Here is a 22,534-nt window from a genome sequence, read left to right on the forward strand (position 1 = left end):
AGAAAGAGTGCTGGACTTGAGGTCAGAACATCTGAGTTGGATTTTGGACTCCTCTGGGTTCTCTGTTCTCTATATAACCAAGGACGATATGAGGGAGTGGATAGACAAGTTCAAGTGAAAAACACCTGGAGAGTTGGGTACACTGGAAGCTCAGTCTGGGTCAGTAGTGTAACATGGCAGTCAAAAAGAAATGAACCTGATCTTCTGCTGCTTTTACTGGGTGGTGTAGTGAGTTTCTCCATGACTGGAGGTCTTTGAATGAAGGCTAGGTAACTATTGTCAGGTATATTGTAGGGAGGGCATTTGGCTAGATGACCTGTGAGGACCCTTCCAGCTCCAGATTCTAGGATTCTAGAGCACAGAGTCAAGGGCAGGACTTTGGGAAACATCTACAATCAGAAGGCAAACGTATATTTCCCTGTGAAAAAATTCAGGCACTAACTCTCATTTTGGGTTTTAGCCGCCAAATTGTTGGTTGTAATTTTCTTGGACCAAAGATGCATAAGTCCTGAACATATTCCAGAGAAAGAACATCCCCAATGCAAACACTACCTTTTAATCACTTTTCTCTTCTCCCCAACCCTCTGCTCACCCCAGCCTGTTGTCTCCCCCAACCAGAGGCTGCTTTACCCAAAGCAATGGTTCTCAAAGAGTGACCTTGGGAGCCCTGTGTGGTGAGAGACCTTGAGACCCTTTTAGTGGGTCGACAAGGTCAAAACTCTTTTTATAATAACATTAAGATGTTTCAATTTACAACAGTAAATATCAGTAGATGTAACTCATGTAAACAAAAGCTCATTAGGGTCCTCAGTAGCTTTTGTTTGTTTTTTGTTTCATTTTTGCAGAGGGGAAGGCAGGGCAATTGGGGTTAAGTGACTTGCCCAAGGTCACACAAGTAGTGTGTCAAGTGTTTGAGGCTGGATTTGAACTCAGGTCCTCCTGACTCCAGGGCCGGTGTTCTACTCACTGTGCCACCTAGCTGCCCCCTCAGTACTTTTTAAGAGTGTAAAGGGGTCTTGAGATCAAAAAGCTTGAGAGTCCCTGCATTGTAGCAATACTTCATTATAGGCAGCATCTTTCAAGAGGTGTGAGGAACTGCTGAAGGATGGGAGAATGTTCAAATATCTGGGCTTCAGTTAAATTTATCATTGATTGCTTGGTAGCTCTGGCTAGATTATTATTATTATTTAATAAATAGAGATGAGTGTCAAAGACCGAAATATTAGTAAGGGTGGTGGCAGACCAAGACCTGGATACTGATATAATCCTGTACCATTCCCTATTTTATAAGAGACTAAAGGACCAGGGTGAAGCCTTGCCTCTGACAAATATTGGCCATATGACCCCGAACAAGACATTTAACTTTTTGGTGTTCCAGGCAACTAAGGGCAGTGAGTTGGTGTGGTGGGTAGAACGCTGGGCCTGGAGTCATGAAGAGTTCAAATTTGGCCTCAGACACCTACTAGGTGTGTAACTCTGGGCAAATCAATTAACCTCGTTTGCCTCAGTTTCCCCATCCATAAAATGAGCTAGAGAAGGAAATGCCAAACCACTCTCATACCTTTGCCAAGAAAACCCCAAATGGAGTCATGAAGAGTCAGGCACGACTGAAAAACGATTGAACAGCAGCGAAGGTAACTAAGAGTGTAAATCGCAGAGAAGGTGCCAACATGCATTAGTAGAGGGAACTTCCTTACCCAGAGCTGCTGTAACAATGAAATCTCAAGTCTGGTCCTATCCCCTACCCCCCATCCCTACTCCCTGTTTTAGAACGATTACTGTAGCAGTGAAACAAAGAGGGAGAATCATACCATTAAATAAACAATAAGATTGGCTCCCTCACCTCATGGAGCAAAGATCATAAATCTAGACCTCATAGGCCACTTGCTCCAACCTCCTCATTATACAAGGGAGAAAACTGAGGCCTGCAAAAGTTAAGTGGCTTATCCAAGGTCATACAGTCAGCCACATAGAACCAAGATTTGAACACACATCCTCTGACTCCAGAGACAGAGTCCTTTTCCATTGGTTTTATCCAGGCTTTCATAAGGTCATATTAGGCATAAATAAAACCAGGAATATTACTTAGGATATAAGGCCAAAGATATGCTTCTAGTGACTGGTTCATAGGACCTAATTCCTACATGATTTCTCAAGGCTTCTGGAAGCCTCCAGTTAAAAGGGACAATTACATGGATCTCTGTTACTGACTGACATATAAGGACTAACTGAGGGTTCAGAATACGATGAAGCCCATCTGACATAACCTCTGGCTACAGGAAACAATTATTGGCATTATTTAAATATTAATAGCGACACTTTTAAGAAGGCCACAGCTATGGGATGAGAGACTGAAAGGCAGGAGTCAGGTGGTAGAGGATAGTTTGTCCTTAATGTGGGAGGCTGGATACTAATAGGTGGGTAAGGCATCTTACACTTATATAACACTTTATCATTGGCAAAATGTTTTACATTTGATACAGCTACCTTGTGAAGGCTATGCTAGTATTCTCCCCATTTTACAGATAAGGCAACTGAGGCTCAGAAAAGTTTAATAATTTCCCCACATATGCATAGCTAGTGGGGCAACGGGCAAAATTGGAACCCGAGTCTTCCAAGCTTCAAGTTCTGTGTTCTATTGAAATAAGGAATCTCAGGAAGACCAACTAGCAAAAAGATAAGATGCCATTTTTTTCATGTCAGAACCCCCTAAACTATATAATTTAGAGCTGGCTCAAAGGGAAGGGGCACTTTAAGAATTGTTAGGGTTTAAATTGGTTTGAAAGAAACAATTTGAATGGGAAATACTGAGAAAGAGCATGGAGCTTAGTACTGAAGGAAGAGATGGACTATGGGTAATAAGATCTGATTTCTACTTCTGGTTCTGCCACTGATTAGATTTTTGACCTTAGTTGAGTCATATAATCTCTCTGGGTCTAAGTTCCCTTGTCTAGAAAACAAAGGGACATCTCTAATGTCACTTCTAAAGTCTATTACTCCTATGTTCTCCATTTTAAAGAACAAGTGAAAAAAAGAGACCTTTGTCCCAACTCCAAGTGGAGACTCAAGCAGAAATAGTGGAAAGCCAGGGGAGTCCATGGTTGTGGCAGTCATAGAGGGAAAGGAAAGGAATTGAATAAGGAGTTGAGATAGGGAAAAGGGTTGAATTTCTAGTCAGGTGAACAAGGTCTAAGGTGTTCCATTGTCTCATGGAGAACCCAACTTTGTGTTACGAGCAGGTCACCTGATTCCCCCATGTTAGGGTATGGGTTAGGAAATGGCTTTAGAAACCCCAGATGAGATTCTGGGGTTGGGGAACAATTGTTCTCCATTGCCCTTCCTAAGGAATTCGGTACCCAGACTGATCTTAGAAGATTGGCTCCTGGGATTTGAGCCATGATGTGGACACTCAGGGTACCACCCCCTCGCAGAAGCATCACTTAGCTTATAGAAGATTTGCTCTTGGTGGTTGCTGCTCTGAAGACTGCCATTGTAGCAGAGTCAAGGGTAAGGTCTAGCATGGCAGAACACCATGGATATTTCATGATGCCTTAATGGAAATGAACAAAAATAACCAGTAGATGGCAGCAGGACTAGCAAGCTTCTAGAAACTTCATCACAATCTGAAGATGTGTCTTATTTACACTGTTACTTTAGGTAAAGTGAATGTGTCCTGTTACCGAAGTGGCAGATATCCCTGCTGCGAAGAAGTCCAGTGCATTGCTAGAAGCCATTCTCTACTTTGGGAGGTTATTGTGCTTTGTGGTTCTTTGGGACCAGAGAAGATGGCTTTGGTACCATGGATGCAGAAAAGTGTGGAGGAAAGGTTAGATTTCGAGTTGGAGCATTTGACTCTAACACAGCCTGTGTGACACTGGGCAGATGACTTCACCTCTCCAGTCTCATGTCTTAAATTGTTAAATAAGGTGATCCTTTTTAGCCCTAATCTATGCTTGCTCCCTAGAACTGCTGGGAGCTGGGGAAGTCAGGAAGTTCTTAGAACATAAGAACAAACCTTTGGTTTATCTAAGGGAGGTGGAAAGACTACTGTGAACTGAGTAGAAAATTAATTATGTATAATACATACATATGCATAATACATTAAAAATATATACATAGAATAACGATAAGCCTTGTGCTATAATTGGAGAGAAAACTAGATTTAGAGTAAGAGAATCTAAGGACCTAGGTCTGAACTTCTGTTCTGCTACTTGACTGCTTGTGTCACCTTGGCCAAGTGAACCTCCCCAGGCCACCTTTTCCTCAGTAGGTTGGGCTAGATTAGTGTTGCCAAACTCAAGATAGAAATGGGGGAGGGGGCACTAAAATATCCACAATGATCCCTGTGTATTGACTTAGAAAACCATATATTAATATTATCTATGTTTTATTGTATTAAATATTTCCCAAATATATTTTAAGCTAGCTCTGGATGCACTTGGAAGTGTTGCAGGGGAGGAGGTTGAGGATTATGTTTCACACCTTTGGGGGAGATGACCTTCACAATCATCTGGTTCGCTCTTTGGCGTAGGGGAAAGAACACTGTATTTTGAGTCCTGGCTCTGCCACCATGACCTGCATGATCTCGAGCCCCTTAGACAACTTGAGCCTGTTTATCTATAAAAAGAGCAGATTGGACTAGATTCATTCGACAAGCATTTATTTAGCACCTACGATGTGCCAGGCACTGGGCTTAGAGATACAAAGACAATAATGAAACATTCCCTGCCCTAGAGGGCTTACATTCTAATAGGGGAAAACAACATACACACAGCAAAGCAAATAGCAAATATTTACAAAGTTGATACAAAGTAATTTCATGTGTTTGCGAGGCTAGGGAAGGGCACTGGCAACTGGGGTAGGTGAGCTAGGAAATGAGGTCAGGCTTGCTATAGGAGGCATCGAGCCCTAAAGGAAAATGAGGATTCTATTGGGAGGGGGGAAGGGGGGAAAGTGCATTCCAGGCATGGATTACAGGCTATGCAAAGGCACCAGGATACGAGATGGAATGTTGCTGTGTATCTAAGTAGGCCAGTTTGTTTGGAATGTAAAGTGCATGAAGGAGAATAACGTGCAATAATCCAGGGAAGATAGGCTGGGGCCAGAAGGGCTTTAAATGTCAAATAGAGGAGTATGTTTTATCCCAGAAGGAAAAGGGAGCCACTGAAGATTCTTGAGAATGGGAGTTACATGGCCAGACAGACCTGTGCTTTTGAAATAAGAATTTTTGATGGCCATGCAGATGATGATTTGAAGAGGGGAGAGGCTAGGAATGGAGACGTTAATAGAGGCTATTGCAATAGTCCAGCCTAGAGGTAAGGAGGGCCTGAACTAGGCTGGTGACTGTCTTAGCGGAGAGGAGGCAAAAGCAAGAAATAGTGTGGAGGAAGAAGAAACAAGACTGGGCAACTTAGAAGGGGAGAGAGAGGGATCAAGGGGTGACACTGAGCTTTGAAGCCTGGTTAACTTGGAAGGATAGGTCATACTCTCAACAACAGGGCATCTGGGAAGAATTAGAGATTTTTGGAGGAGGATAATGAGTTCTGTTTGGCCCCATTTAGTTTGAGTTGCCTAAAAGACATCCAGTTGAAGAGAATGTCCAATGGGCAGTTGGTTGATACAGGGCTGGAGTTCAGGATCTGGGAGTCATCCATGTCAAGATAACAGTCGAACCGATGAACCCTGTTAAGATCACAGAAGAAAGTATAGAGAGGAGGGTCTAGGACAGAGCTTTGGGCATACCCAAGAGTGTGGGACAAGGATAAGGACCCTGAGAAGTAGCTAGATGTGTGGGAAGCGCCAGCTATATCACAGAAACCCAGGGAGGAGTCTTTAGGAAGAGTAGTGGTCGGTGATCTCTTAATCTCCTTCTCTGAGATGTAGCCAGTGCCGTGGAAAGAGTACTGACTTTGTAATCAGAATTCCTTGGTCAAATTCTGGCCCTGACATTCACTACCTATGTAACATTTGGTCTATCAGGTCACCTTTTTGGACCTCAGCTTCTCTGTTCAATATGTGCATATGTAGGAAAATAGGGGATAGATCAGATAGCATCCAAGTTTTCTGCCAACTCCACATCTTTCTGTGTGTACACACACATACATACCGCCCCCCCCAACATTGCTTAGGACAATAGCTCTTCTCTCATGGATGAGTCAGTGTGTGCATGTGTATACACACACAAAACAGCATTGCTTAGGACAATAGCTCTTCTCTCATGGATGAGTCAACTTTTGTGGGTATCCTCTTGAAATGAAGCTATCTTATTCAAGCTCCTCTCTAATAGGGAACTGGCCTTGCAGGGAAAGTGGTTAGGAAAGAATAGCAGGTAGCAGCTTTGAGGGAAGTCTAGAAATCATTGGGGATGCAAGGAACTAACCTGGTGAGATCTTGAAAGAGTTCTCCTTTCTGAGCTTGAAGCAAAACACTGCAGCACAGAAGGATGTGTGTGTATGTGTGTGTGTGCGTGCATGCATGTATGTGTAGGTTAAGGTTCAAAACATATCCTTTTCTTCCTGATGGGCAATCAATTTTCTTTTTAGGGAAAAAGGAGACAAAAGAGAAAAGGAGATCACACAGATAATTTGACAGCCAAGAGAACCTATGTATTAGAAATCCTTAAAGTTTTTGAATGAAAGAAAAAGCTTGAATTCCTACTCAAGGGGGTCTAGAAGTATCAAACATCATCTCTTCTTATGGAGTGACTGGAGCCTGGCCTAAAGGGTTGATGGAAAGTCTCAGAAGACTGTTTAATAAAGAGAGGTCAAAGTCAGGCTGGAGCAAAGACTAGAGAGGCGAGATGGCCATTTCCCCTTTCTTCAAGTACTTACCTCAATTCCAGGGCAGGCAGGTTTACCACTCTATGCTTGAGAGCAAAAACAGGAAATTATAAAATGTCCCTCAGGGTACGCACTTTCTTGTATTAGAAATAGCAAACCCTGCCATAATGGATAGATAGCTGGCTTGGAGTCCCGAAGACCTCGGTTAAAGTCTTGCCTCTGGTACAAACTAGCTGTGTAACTCTGGGCAAGTTACTTTATCTCGCAGGGCCCCAAGCCCTTTAAATTGCAGTATAGGCAGTTCCCTATTCCAATGAAATTACAGCTCCAATTCCTATTTGTTTTTGATTAGGTCATGATTCCAGAGAAATCCAAAAAGTTATCATTAATACTACGGATGCTGATAAAAATCCAGCAACTGTACCATCAGCTAGCAGTTTTTATCTTTCTTTGGACAAAGCCATAGCACCAAACATAAGTTATACGTGGGGTAATGTGCCCAAACCACACGCTCAACAAAGAGAACGTGGAGACATATGCTACTTCTCCCCAGGACATTGTTCCTAGATGAATTGTGTCCAGATTTTCTTAACTGTTTAGTGTGTTAATAGAAAGACAAAAAAGGGAGAACAATTTCTAGAAAAACGATTAGTTTTCCAGACAGGTTATGTTAACTTTTTTCCTCAAGGATCATAAAAAACACCAAACTTGGGAGGATGAGAACCACTTTTTCTTTACACGCTTTCTCAAATGTTCCGTTTTTCCTATGGAATTCTTAGGAGTAGGTGACTGCTATATGTAATGTCCTCCTCCTCCCCTCAACACAGGACCTAAAATTCTACCATTAGAGATTTATTTCTTTGAGGGCTTTTTGATGGTCTAGAGTTCCATATTAAAATGCAAATGGCCTAAGAAGAGAGCACTTAAAAGAAAGATGAAGGATATTGAAAAGGAGAGTAGGAACCAAAATTCAAGATGTTCATAGGTCCAGTTCTGCCTCTAGAAATGTAGACTTTTAAAATGAGAATAGACCTTGTGCTAGGGCTAACAATGCACTGAGATCCTTTTAGGAATTGGTTGTGCTGCCACTTACCTTTTATGCCAGTCTTCCCCAGTCAATAGCTGCTGAAGAAGGACCAGTTCACAGCCTGGTTATAAAGGTAAGGAACAGAAATCTGTTGAAGACAACAGGCATGAAGCCCCTCAGAGGAGAAAAAAATCTAAAGTATCCCCATCTCTGTTACTAACTAGTTGTGAACCTCTGCAAAATAACCTCTTTGAGACTCAGTTTTCTCATCTGTAAAGTGGGCAAGGCTGGACTAGACAATCTCTAAGGTTTCTTCATTTCACCATTCTTTTTTACCCTTTTGCATTAAGCTGCTTCCACAATCCATCAGTTTTTGGTCTCTAAATTTAAGAGGTCATGAAAAAAGAAAGAATGCTAAATGTAGAAATCGACAGCCACAGTCTGAAATGCTTGGGGGGATAAACTTAACCCCGCACCTTGAATCTTTCTTCTGCTCTTCTCTATCTCCCACACCTTTTAACAGAGCACCAATTACATCAACTCCCTCCTTTCTCCCCTGCCTTCCCCACCATCTTTCTGATGATGAAAAGGCATCCGAAGAAACAATACAAAGGGATTAGAAAATTCAAAGACTATGGAATTAACCCCTAAATAATGGAGAACATGCATGCAAAATAATAATATTCAACGCTCTGGCAATGTACTAGTGTGCTACCAAAGTTGGCCCCCAATTCCAATAAGGAAATCCAATGAGATAAGATATGAAAAGCATTCTTAAAAATTTAAAGTGCAACATAAATGTCAGCTATCATCATTATCATCACCACTATTACTATGGTAGAACAGCTTCAAGACATTCCGGGAGAGGACCAGGAAGATTAAAAGCATCATTTCATTATGAAAGAGGAATGTAAAAAACTCACTGATTTACCATGTTAAAAAAAAGATGGCACATTTATTGCTACATAAATGTTATATACATATTGTGTTTTCTGTTACAGTGACAGAAAAGTTTTTGAACTTCTTGCTGCTGGTTGAAAAGGTTTATCAATAATACCTTGAAATTTGACACAGGGTACAAATCTGCAATAAACCAACAATGGAAACTGGAGAACAAGATGAGAAGCAATTCATCTCGGACAATTAGCTCTTACAATACTCCATAGGTACTACACGGTATGCTAGAACCCTACTATGGTCTTAAAATGCTATTGTAAATTTCTGATATTAATGAACAGGTTATGGTAAATAACCCTACATTTTTTACTACCTAATATAGTAAAATAAAGTAAGAAACTTTTTACTGAAAACTTTTTCGATTTCAAAAATCTAGAAAGAGTAATATTTAGAATTCAAGAAATTTTCTTACAAGATTATTGTATAAAAGACTAGCTACAGTGAAAAATAAGCCAAATGTTTTTTTCTTTCTATTTTATGAAGGAAAGCTTCTGGGCATACTGCAAAGTCTAATATAGCCAAAAAGACAACAAGCTTCGAAGAAAAAAGGCCAGGCAGTGGCATGTGGTCACTCACACATCATAAGCAACAACTTCTGTTTAGCTGATTAACACTGAAATGAAGAACAAGGCCACAGATAGAGAGTCAGGTGTTATTTGACAGTATTTGCAAATTAAAGTAACCAAAAGAGTTCACTAAGTCCACAAATGACTGATTTGTTAGGAACCATCCTATACGGAGGATCTAAAGTTCTCTGTTTGCCTGTTTTTTTTTAAACAACTATTTTTGTTCTTTCAAATGAACTGAAATCTCTGAATTACAAAGTGATTTAGTTCATTTCTTCTGTGAGCTGATTGCCACTGTTGGTATTGGCAATAAAAAATTATTTGCCAAGACAACCTTATTTAGCATTGTTTTTTTCTCCCAGGGTTGTTGCAGTGGAAGACAGGTTTTGTGGAAGTTCAAAGGGATTATTATTGAGGGGAAAAATCTCCATAGATCAGTGATAGGGTGGGGCTGGGGACACCTCAATGTACACTATTAAGATGTGCTAATATGTAATAGTTTAATGCTAATCTGGCTCATCTCCTTGGGATAGGGGCAGTTGGTCTGCAGTTGATTGAGTCACCCACTGAACTCCTCCCGACTAACCAGCCATCCAAATGACAGAGAAAGTAAAGGCTACGATCTGGAAACAAACACCAGTGACCACTGCTCTTATATTCCATTGGGTAATTAGCTCAGAGTGGTATGTTCCTTCATCATGCTACCTGCCATGGTGACTCCTGGGCTACCTTGAGTTCACCGTAATCACAGCCTGAAAATCTCCTTTGTATTTAAATGCATTTTGTGCTTACTTACAGCTAACACTTTACATGTACTATATATGTAGTACTTACTGCTTGGAAAACAAAGCAAATTCTAACAAAGTAGATTCTTTCCCTGGAATTTACACTTCACCTTATTACAAGCTTTACTATGAAACCTAGAAGCCTGAAAGGTTTTATAATTAGAAATAAAGCAATTTATCTAAGGAAGGTGTCAGGGATAAAATACCCCTTCTAAAACCTAAGCAAGGCAAGGGTCATAGTTGGTCTCTGCTCTCTACTCTAACATAAAATGCTTAGATCTTGGCAGGGAGGGGTTTGGACTGTGACTATAACTGTTCAGATTACCAGAGACCAAACACAATGCCCATAGAGGGAGGAAAATAACAAGGGAAAAAAGACAGGGAGAAAGAAAAAAAAAAGCTCTATTGAAGAATATTTTCCTGTTGCATGGAAAACACTATTCATATGGCAAAAGGAATGGAGAGGGCAATAGAAGCCTTTTCCCTCCCTTTTTTAAGACACTAATAGGTATACTGGGAATGCTAAGGGTCAATGGTTGTCACTGCTTTGTTCTCTGCATGGGAACGGCTTTTATAAATGCTGGCATCAGCCGAGTGCAGATCAGCTTTCCATATCAACTTTTCCCTTTATATGTAGACCTTTACAGTTCCATAACAATAAATAAAATTTGTAGTTACAATGCATTTGTCAATTCAGTTTAGGCACAAGGCAACTTCCACGGCGAGTGGAGAGATCGAGACAGTCTCTGATTGTGCAGAAGCGACACACTGCTCACGACAGAATGATATGTTCTGAACATTTGACGGGCTGAAGTTCTATCTGATGAGCTTTCTTTCTGTCTTCACTTCTTCTGATGCAGGTGTTGACCAGTTGCTTTGATCATAAGATTGCATTTGAATTTCTTGCTTCAAGTGTTTTTGTTTTGCTTTTTTTCTCCTGTCAGATTTGTGTCTTCAGATAATCTGAGTTGTCTGTGTCCTTGTGAGGAGAGGTCACCTTCTATCTAGCCTACCAATCATTCTGGAACTCTGGTATGGAAATTAGGGGAAAAGAATAAGATGAGTTAAGTATAAGACTTGTACATATCTGTTAGAGAATTATTTTATTGGCACGGCAAACCTCATTTAAGCCCCACTTTGATCTAAAGCGGAAGAAAGTTCATCACACAATCTATATTTGCTTCTATTTTCAGATATGACAAATATCACATTAATAGGGCAGTCATGGGGATGTCGGGGAAAAGGGGCCTGGCTATTTCTGGACCCTGTAATTCAACTCACCCTGTTTTCAAATGAAGAAAGGGAACGTCACTCTTTATTCAGTAAGTAGAACATTAAATAATGAAGAAAAGATTATAGCAGTTCATCATTTATCTAGTTTGGTCAGAATACTGAATGTTCCAAATAATTGAAGCTTATCCTAGAAAGTGCCCCAGTCTATTTTTATTTCAATCATTTTAGATGGAAGTTTTTCTATGCAGTCACCCTTCTATGCCTCATTAAACAGAATATGCTAAATATGACAATATTTTCTTAATGGCTGAGGATCATCACTAGGAATAGAAACTAATGCTGTGTAGGATGTCATACCGTGATATCCTTTAGGGATGACTAAGGGGCTACAGTGTAATTTTTACCTACGTTCAATGGACATTCCAGTCAAATCGATCTCCTTGATGTTCACTGTACAAGGCCCTCCAACTCCAACCTCCACATTTTTATAGACACTGGCCACTCTGTCTTGAATTCATTTTCCTCACCTCTAACTCTTGGACCACCATACTCCTTTCAAGGCTGAGCTCAGGCAGCATCTCCTACAAAGGGCCATTCATGATTCCCTTAGTGTTCTCTGCCACACTGAAATTACTTTGTATTTATTTGTATGTCCATGATGTTTTCCTCTTAGAAAGAAAAGAAGCTCCATGAAGGCAGGGCTTAGTTATTTTTTTGTCCTTGCATTCCCAGCACCACTCCAGTCTCAGCTTGTGTGTTTGCTCTTTTAGCTCTTCTCTGGTTGTGTTTAGCAGCAGCTCCCTTGACTTCTAGTACCCACCTCATTGTTTCTTCTGTGAGATCTACTGTTATGGAAGGACTGAAGGTTGTCCCTTGACAGTGTGGGGCTGCCTCATTCTATAATGCCTAAGGGTTACGGTTGGAACTAGCATTTGTTGTATTATTTTGAATCTTCTACACCCATCCTACCCCCTTTTATTTTTATAAATAAAATCTAGTTTGGGGTCTGTTGGCGTTAGGGCTAATGGGTATAATACATATGGTGGGAACCATAACAAAAAGATCCTATGGGAGAAAGTGACTATTTATTTCTTACTCATCAAAATTTTAGAGGCTCAGCTTTAAATGAGATAGTTCCAGCAAGTCTAACAGGGGTGGGTGGGTAGGACATCCATGTTCTAGGGCTATACAAATGAAACAAAGAAATACTATGGAAAAAGAAACATCAAATAATCTGGCTACCAATTTCATTCTCAATCCGTACAACCGACTAAAATGCAATTACTTTAAATCAATCAACAAGCAAGCATTTATTAAACACCTACTAGGGGTTAAGCCAGTGGTGTCAAACTCAAGGTAGAAACAGAACTGTGTTTTTATTAATCATCCACCATCAGTAGTAAGATAATTCTTTGAAGATGAGCCAAGATAAAGAAAAGAATACTGACCCCATGCCATTATTTCTTTCCCCCTTTTATTTATTAAGGTCCCATCCACTAAAATGTAGGTCCACTTTTCAGTGGACCACTTTGGCTCTGTCAGCATACCTAGTGTGGGATGAACTGAGGGAATATTGTCCTACAAATCCAAGTGGAAGTGGATGACAAAACTTTTAGATAGATTGAGGCATCCAAGTATTTCTAAGCAGGGAAATGTGCAGTGTTAATGGTGGTAGAATATTCCTGGATGGATGGGCCATATCTCTGCTTCCTAGATCAGGGTACCAGTATGCGACTTTTTCTAACTAACTGCATCTATATAAGGCAGTGGGAAGGGAGCGAAAGCCCTCTAAGAATCATATGATATCTTGAGGATAGTACATACTTGGGTCTTATATAAGATTTGTTCCCCATTGAAACTTTTAGAACAGAAAGACAACGTTGAAGGCTTTCAAATTGGAGTTTAACTTTAAAATAACCAAAGCCATCATAATTCCATTCTTAGGTTCTCACCTAGAGAGAAGTAAACCAATTTACCCTTTACCTCCCCTGCTCTTCTCCCCATCAAACCCCTTTCCAAGCTTCCACCCCAGACCTACCTGGCCGGTGTTTACATATGACCCATAGGGTTGGTAGTTTCACTAAGCCCAGGATGGGTTCCTGGCAGTGTGGTTGGTGGCTCTGCCGATACGGCAGAAACTTTTTCTTCTTCCCTTCTCTTAAGGCAGGCTGCTTTGGGGTTTAGGTTCCTCTCTGTAACAAGGCAGGGGAGGGGGAAGGAAGAGCCTTCATTATTAAACAAAAAACTACAAACCAGATGCCATAATAATTGGACACAAAACCAACCACTTTACTGGAGTTCTCGATGTCCATGTAACTGTTCATCACATTGAACAAAATCACAATGTAGATCCCAGTGAACATCACTTCTCTCCCCAAAATATGAGTTCAGATGGAAAGCTAGATCCATGCCTCCCAATGTCCCAATATTTTGTCTAGTCTCTATTCTCTGTTACTTCTGATAGAGAGAGTCTTCTAGGGATTGCTTTGATCTGTACCAACACCTCAAACCTAATCCAACCTACTCTGGGGATGAATGTCTGAGCTGCCACTGTGAGCGGCTGTAACCCCCTGAGCGTCCTGCGGAGATGCAGCGCATTGAATTGATATGAGTGCTGACACCATCTGTACCTGGGAGACATCTGGGCTCAGCCTGGAATTCCATCAGCTTAGAAAATGCTTTATAGTAACAGACAGACCACTCAGCCAGCCCCAAGGCGATGAAAAAAATCCTGAGGATTTTCACCCTCGAAGTTAAGCGACATCCTCTCAAGGGAGGCAGGGAGCTGGGGCATACCCTGTGACTTTTCTTTGATATAACTGTGGAAAGAACTACTTCAATTGATGTTCTTGAACTGGAGGGAAAGAAAGGGAGATGAGCAGCCTTTTCTCATGTTTCTAACACACAAAGTGGCTAGCTTTTTGAACAGTTAAGGAGGACTGAATAGCTAGGAAGTACAGTATGTGTATATGAGGGAAGCAGGAGAAGGAAGGGAAAGAGACTGATTTACAAAGAGAAATAAAGAAGAAAAACCACATCAAAATAGAAAATCAGTTCTCTTGGGGATTTTTTTTTGACAGGGATGCTAACTATAGAAGTGCATGAAAGTAGGCCTCATTTTAAGAGAACCCCATATGGGAAAATGTCAGGGTATGAAAAAGCCCATGGGAATTAGATTGTGATCAGGCTCACCCAAAAAATTTGGCTTCTGTTTTGGAAATGAGATCTTGTGGCTAGCTTGATATAAACCTCTAACTAACACAGGGGTTCTTAACCTGGGATATGTGAACTAATTAAAAAAATATTTTTAGAATTGTATCTCAATAGAATTTGTTACCTTTGCAATTCTATGTATTTTATTTTATGCATTTAAAAACTTTTTTTCTGAGAAGGGGTCCGTGACACAAAAAAGATTAAGAAGTCTTGATTTAATAGGTCCTGGAGACCCTTTCAAGGTTATTCCAAGGGAATTCTAGCCCAAGAAGTCGTTGGGTGAAGGAGAAGAGTTGGGCAAAGCAAAAACAAACCAACCAGATGATGTAACAGGAAGTTTCATTCACTGATGAAGTGGACCACTGTAGTAAACAGGTTGACCACCGCCAGAATAACCATTTGTTGGCAAAAGGCTGATAATAAAGATCATGCATGGACCAGTTTTCCTATGACTATTGGAGGGTGGGTAGCGTAGATGTTTTATAATTGACCCCACATAGTGCTGTCATGGTGAAGGCGCAGGGCTTAAAACTGTAGTATTCAAGATTCTTCTCTGATACAATGGCAACTCTGAGTTGGTCTTTTCCAGATCCCTTAGCCACTGCAAGCCTAATGCAATTAACCTTCTTGACTGGACTTTTGAAATTTGTGTGAAATGATCAGCACCCTGGGTAGGAATGAGAATTTAACAGAGGTGCTGGGCCCTTGTCTTTTTTTTTTCTTTTTGAACAGGGAATCTGCTCTTCTGTTTTTAATTCTGGATAACATGTCATCATGAAGTCATGTAAAAATAGGGTTCCCTAAGCCTAACAGGATTTTAGCTATTTTTTTTTCTACTAGACTGTAAGTGCCACGAGGGCAGAGACTATATTTTTATAAAAAATATGTAGCTTCCTACCATTTAAAATAGGGCTCTGCCTATAACAGGTCTTCAAAAACATTTTTATATTGAATGAAGCAGGTATGTTAAAGGCTTTAATAACCAGTGGTGACTTGGACCAGATACTAAGTGCTTCCCAAATGGGAATCTTCCCAAATGGAATCTTCAAAGATCAGTTGCCTTGTCCTCCATTGATCTGAATCAAGAGCACTCTCAGAATCATAGAATTTTAGAGCTAGAAAGGTAACAGATAACAGATTATCCAGTCCAACCTCTGCAAAGCCTGAAATGGGGACACTCGGTTTGTTCCATATGGCATTAAAGACATATAACAGACACTTGTGGCAGACTGGGGTCATGGAGAACCTCCCATGACTTTGGCAATCTACCTCATTCAGTGAAGTGTATCATCCCTCCCAAAGGTGCAAACTACAATAAAAAATCATGCCCAGTTAATCCAAGCCAAGTTGATTAGTTTCTCAGAAAGGCCCATTAAAGGAAGCCTTGTACAAAAGGTCACCTGCATCCAATTGTGCTAGGATGAAGGCACGTGGACAGATACTAAATAATATGTGGTACTGATTGATGAAATTGTATAATGTCCCCCAAGGGCCCATCAAACCACTCAAAGTGGTGGAGCAAGTCTAGGGTGGGAAAACAATTTATGGGCAGCAAGCATACCTGCAGAATGTGTACTTCTGACCATGAGAAGGAAATGTGTCAAAGGGCACAATGACCAAGCAAATCCATGGTACCTCCAGGATCAACTAAAACCAAGGGTCTAAGGAGCCTGATGAGATCTGGCTTGGGCAGGCAAAAGGTTGGGTATCAAAGTAGTGGATAGGGATGGAAGTATCAGGTATATATTAGGTCTAGTTGGAGTGAATTCAATTCCAGAGATGTCACCTAAGTGAGGGAAGTACTGGAAGGTAACTTAAATCCAGGCAATTTAGAGTCTAGGGGGTTAGACCAGAGTCAGCAAGAGCAAGAAAAGTGAGCTGAGTGAGGATGTTTGTTCCCTGTGAATGAGGCTGTAAGTCCACAAGCAGTGGCTATATTTAAAAAGCAATCATCAACCAATAAGCATTTATTAAGTACCATAAAGTCACCAGAGTTCTGAAGGTGAACACTGCCTACCTGCCAAGAGTGGCCTCTAGAGGCACTGGGATCTTCGGGAAATCCTGGAATCTTGTGTTTAAGGAGTCACAGCAAGAAAAACAAAACTCTGCCCTCCTGAGTTATGACAGCTATATATTTTTTTTGCCAATGGGGAAGCCACTTACCTCGGACTTGCTGTTCTAGACTGAGGATGACTGCCACGGCCTGGTGAAGAATGAGGAGCTTTGTCTGGGGTTTTTCACTCTTTAAGTGAAGCTGACACATTCTTCCTAGTTCTTTGAATGCCTCATTAATATCCCGCACGCGCAAGCGTTCCCTGGCATTGTTAGCCATCCTCCTTTCCTTCTCCCTTTCTACTTTCTGCTCTGGGTTCAAATCTTCATCTTCATTGGTACTGCTACGAAATCGAAACAAAAGACATATAACTATCCCAGTTATCTCCTTTTGTTTTTGTTTACTGTATGGTGGGGGCAGGAATCAGAGTGAAGGCGGAGATGGAGAAGGTTGACAGGAAATATGTGCTTTTTTTTGTACTGGAGAAAAAAATGATTTTTCGCTAGTGTATGACCTATAAATCTTCAGGGCTGTTCTTCTGGATGGTCTACTTTGGACATCCCATGACTTGTAAGAAAAATCAAATGCTACACTCAATTTGTCCTTCAAAGAACAGGGATTTCCCACCTTTCCTTTAAGCATCTACTGATATCTGTGGTGTCAGCTATAGAGAGAGGACTCAATTCTTGTTAACTCACAAATCATGGAAATTTCTGAAATATTTTGGACAGCATGGAATCCAAATTTCCTTTACTTGACTAAAAGTGTCATTCCCAAAGAGGTAACAAAAAAGAATCAAGACAGCCCAGAAGTGTAAAGTACCAGGGTTGTGAGAGAATTTGATTAGAATAGTCAATTGATCCAACCCAACAACAGATGAACCTCTTCTAACGTAACAGACAGTAAAATGATAGTGTGATGTTTTATTATCCCATTCTTCCTTCAGCAGAAATGACAAGGTGCCCCTACAAATAATGCCAAGCTTTATAAACGGCAACTGCCGCAACAAACCAAAGGGAAGTCTACAAATGTCTGGAACACAGAAATGATATATTTGCTCTTCTATCCACAATATATACACATGGATTACAGTAGCTCTCAGCACCATACTCTTGGAAAGGAAAATTGTACACACATGTTAAGTACATGTGTGTATTATAAATGTGTGTATAATATAGAAAATTGTACACACATGTTAAGTACATGTGTATTATAAATGTGTGTATAACATAGAATCTGCAAAAGTAAGTAAGTATTCTTCAATCATCCAATTCTTACCTATACTTTAAAGCTTTGTGAAACTGTTCCCGACAAATCAAGTGCATACTGAGCTCTTACCTAGCTTTTATTCCAGGCCCTTTTAAAAAACAGTGTATATGATGTAATTTAGTCCTTAAGGATATATCATTAAATTATAAAAATTTAATAAACACCTACTTGTGCAAGGAACTGGGTTATCTTCTCTGTTTTAGGTATGTAAGTCTGATCTCTCTAATCAGACCAGCAGCTTCTTGAAGGTAAGGATTGTGACAATTCTTCCACACCAGCACCACATTCTTCCCTCCATAGTGTCTAACAGAGCACAATACTAGGCATCGAGTAGGCCCAGCAGGGGTGGGGAACATGAGGCCTCAAGGTCACATGTGGCCCTCTAGGTCCTCAAGTGTGGCCCTTTGACTGAATCCAAACTTCACAGAACAAATCCCCTTAATAAAAGATTTGTTCTCTAAAACTTGGACTCAGTCAAAAGACCCAACCCAAAGACCTAAAAGGTCACAGGTTCCCCACCCTTGTAGTAGGCACACAGTAAATACTTGTCTTTAATTTTGCAATTACTTTTACTTGTGGCCAAGCTAGAGCAGTTAAAGGTTTTAAGACCAGGTTGCTGACAGATACCTTGTTCTGCCTCGAGATGAAACCTTGATATCTTTTTGAGAGGATTCATCATCTGATTTCATGTCATCAGAGGAGGGGGGTTCATGGAGATTTTCATCCTTTTCCTTGTTTTCAGACTTGATTTCTGTTGGACCAACAGCCCCAGATTGGCTCTGCAGGCCACCTGATAATCCAAATGAGACAGAAAATAATACTCAAAGTTACTCTGCTATAAATGGGTTGTCTCAGTTCTGAATTAGAACTAAAAACCACAAGGAGATCTCACTTAGTGCTTAATGACCTATGTTCATCACAGAATTTGGGTGGGGTGGGGGTGGGAAAGATTGTGTTCACAACAGGGTAAGTCTAAAAACACACCAAAATCATGCTGGTCTTAAGAGCCTTTTTTTTTTTTTTGGCTATCCTTGTCCATCAATGCCAGAGAAAATTCTATTGCATTTACGCTAAAAAAGAATACACATGACCCTGACAGTAAGAAAGGAGTTTTTCTATTATTATAAGGAAACAGATTTTTTTTTTGGCAGGGGGGAAGGCAGGGAAATTGGGGTTAAGTGACTTGCCCAAGGTCACACAGCTAGTGTGTCAAGCATCTGAGGCCAGATTTGAACTTAGGTCCTCCTGACTCCAGAGCCAGTGCTCTACTCACTGCGCCACCCTGCTGCCCCAGGAAACAGATTATTTCAAGTTTTAGGCAATAAAAATAAAATCAAGCATATTAAATTGTAATTGGAGGTGAGGATGAAGGAGAAAATGTATCTCCATATAGTACTCAGCTGAGTCCTGCCAGGGAAAGAATAATTCTAGCACACTAATGGAGGCAGCAGAATGCTCTGTGTACCAGGAAAACATTCCCATTTTACTTGTTTAGGTTTTAATTCTAACAGTTTGTACATCAATTATCACCATTCAGATGCTAGAAGGTTCCCATTCATATGGAATGCATCCAACACACTCGGGAAAATCCTCCTTTGTTCCCAAGGGACTTGTAGTTTTACCTTCTGTCAAGGGTATAAGTAAAGGAGAGAGAGTTATGGGTGAGACTGAGAGTAGACAGGGAGGTGGTTGCTTGGCTGAGGGGACATTAAACATGACTCTCTTGGCCACTGAGAGTCCACTAGATCCTTATAAACTGGACACTAGTGCCTGGCACATACAAATCAGGGCCTTGGGGACTTGTTCTTCACTTGCCTGATTTCCTAGGGCACAGCCCAGAAAGGACTTATGATTTGGCAACTTGATTTGGAGACCATTAAGGAAAATTATTACAAGCTAGAAAGTACTCTGGTTACATTATTAATGAAAAATAACAGTGGATCAAATTATTACCCCTGTAATTTTCTTGTGTTTTGTGATTCAAATCTGTGCTTGAAGCAGGGACGGTACTGGACAGGACTGAATGATTGCCATTAAGATTGACGGAGTCTTCCCGATGAGTTCCAACCTAAAGCAAAGAAATAAATTTCTATCAGTGGATTCAGGACCAAAACACTTTAATTCAATTTAGTAGAGAGGTAGGTATGAGGCATATAAATCAGACATTTCTAAGCAACATTTTCTATTTTGTGGGTGTACTGAATGTGTCCTGATATTTATGTTGCCTTTTAAAGTGAACTAAAACAATATTTTTACCTAAGTCATTAAATCAGATACAGCAGATATTATTATGATGCCCTTCCAAGAACAGAGGAGTTTCTTCCAATGGATTAGTCTGCTGGCCCATTTTGGATTAATTTATTTGCTTGGTAGTACTTTTGAGTTCGAGAGAAAAGAAAATCAAATCTAGTGGCATAACGTTCTCCTAACCAACTGCACAATGAGTACGTGCAAAGCACAATGGGGAATTCTTTCAGATCTCCACCACATGCCTTGGAGAATGAAGTATTTCTCCATTTTGTTCTGTTTTTACTTATGTGGCTTGTGGCTAATCCAAATAAAATGTCATCAAAGTCAACCTTGCTTTGAAACATTGATGCATCCATCTCTTTGTGACTTCCTCCACTGATGTGGTTCACAGGTCCTCCACTTCTTCTACAAAAGGCTTATCCCATCGTTTTCCATTAATCCTCTTTAGGGAATCTACCTGACACACAGGAGGCCTTCTACTGATTCTTTTAATACCTCTGAGGAACCAAGATGGTGTTTGGACAATCCATTTGTTAGCTCTCATTCTCTTTACCTATCTAGCCTTTTCTGGGTGTTTATGTCTTTAATGAACTCTTCTATGTGACTCTTCTACTTCCACAAAATTCTAACTCTGATGCCTTGTTGTGGTGGAGAAGTAACCCTAAATTCTTAAAAGATATGTTCATGATGTGTATCTCTTGGCAAATCTTATGAAGAAGCTGGAAAGGATTTCAGTTCAGAAATGGCAATTCAGAAAATATATCTGCATTGCAAGAACCAGTCTAGCTAATTTCCGAAAGGGTCAACACCAGAATACTGGCCAATAGTTTTTTGTTTTTTTTTTTTTGCCATGACAACACAAAGAAAATGAGCAAAATATTTAAGTTCAAACTCAACTTTCTTTTTTTTTTTGGCAGCACGGTGGAGGGAGGAGGCAATAGATTCCCATGAATTTTATGAATGTTTCCCTTTTTTGTTCAGTTGAAGTTTACCATTTCTAAGTATGAGCTCATGATCTCTAATATTGGCTGATGGTTTGGAGATATCTAGGACCCATTTCCACTGGGAACCATCTTTTGTAAGTATATCAAGCCTTCAAGGACTCATTTCCTTTTAAAATAAGCTACTGATTCAGCACTCACTGCAACTTTTTAGCACACAGAGGGCAATTTCTGCCTTCAATAATTCTCATTTCTCTAGACCTCTTCAACCCAACTCCCCTGCTCTGTTACTATGTATTTTAACTTGGAGAACTCAATCCTTAGAGAGTATCAAGATACAAAAACATAGGTGATTTAGGAATAAAGAAATAATGCAAGACCTAAATGAACCTGGCAATTACTAAGTCTATATCTAAAAGAGATTGAGGAGGAAGTTCTAGGTTTACAGAAATATTTATAGCAGCTCTTTTTATAGTGGTAAACTAGAAGCTGAGACAATGCCCACCAATAAGGAGTGGATGAACAAACTGTGTTATGTGAATGCTATGGAAAACTATGAGCCGTAAGAAATGAGGAAATAGATAATTTAAAAGAGATACAGAAAGATTTGTATGAACTGATGCTGAATGAAGTGAACAAAACCAGAACAACTACAGCATCAACATTATAAAAAAGAACAATTTTGAAGACTTTTATAAACTGATGAAAACTGAATGAGGAGGAGCAGAGCAATTTTAAAAATTTTTATATTTTTCCAATTACACGTAACAACAATTTATTTTTATTTTTTTTTGTAACAACAATTCTTAACATTTGTTTTTTTTAGATTTTGAATTCCAAATTCTTTCCCCTCCCCATTCCCAGAGAAGGCAAGCAATTTGATAGACTATAAATACACAGTTGTGCAAAAACATTTCCATATTAGCTACATTGTGAAAGAAAACAGAGCAAGAAAGAAAAAGAATAAAAGTTTAAAAAAAGTATGCTCCTATCTCCATTCAGACTCCATCAGTTCTTTCTCTGGAGGTGGATAGCATTTTTCATAATAAATCCTTCAGAATTGTCTTGAATCTCTGCATTGCCGAAAATAGCTAAGTCATTCACAGTTGGTCATCGTACAGTATTGCTGTTACTGTGGACAATGTTCTCCTGGTTTTGCTCACTTCACTTTGCATCAGCTCATATAAGTCTTCAGGAGAACAATTTATACGGTAACCACAATGCTATAAACATGAACAGTTTTTGACATTATAAGAAATATGATCAAAATGACCATCCATGATTCCAGAGAATGAATGATATAGTATGTTATCCACTTCTTAAAAGAGAGATGATGAAAATAGGGTAAGGAATAAGGCATACATTTTTTAAACATATTCATCAAGGGAATTTGTTTTTGCTGACTATGCATATTTGTTACAAGGGATTCCCCCTCCTGCACCCCCATGGAGTAGGGATGCA

At 40.1% G+C, this 22,534-nt stretch overlaps 1 protein-coding gene across 6 annotated transcripts in view; it reads right to left on the reverse strand.

The window, feature by feature from the left end:
• Positions 1 to 8,741: 8,741 nt before the first annotated feature.
• The window catches only part of TCF12 (transcription factor 12), a 424,142-nt gene continuing 410,349 nt past the window's right edge, over positions 8,742 to 22,534 (reverse strand). For all 6 annotated transcript variants that reach the window (XM_036737190.1, XM_036737189.1, XM_036737191.1 and 3 more), the window contains 5 exons: positions 19,836 to 19,950; positions 18,510 to 18,672; positions 16,724 to 16,956; positions 13,386 to 13,539; positions 8,742 to 11,143 (listed from right to left, as the gene is read on the reverse strand). In XM_036737190.1, coding sequence (XP_036593085.1) covers positions 13,397 to 13,539; positions 16,724 to 16,956; positions 18,510 to 18,672; positions 19,836 to 19,950 — 654 coding nt within the window. In that variant the 3' untranslated portion in view covers positions 8,742 to 11,143; positions 13,386 to 13,396. The remainder of the gene's footprint in view (positions 11,144 to 13,385; positions 13,540 to 16,723; positions 16,957 to 18,509; positions 18,673 to 19,835; positions 19,951 to 22,534) is intronic.

Source organism: Trichosurus vulpecula, chromosome 8, assembly GCF_011100635.1.
Source record: "Trichosurus vulpecula isolate mTriVul1 chromosome 8, mTriVul1.pri, whole genome shotgun sequence".
NCBI classification, from domain to species: domain Eukaryota; kingdom Metazoa; phylum Chordata; class Mammalia; order Diprotodontia; family Phalangeridae; genus Trichosurus; species Trichosurus vulpecula.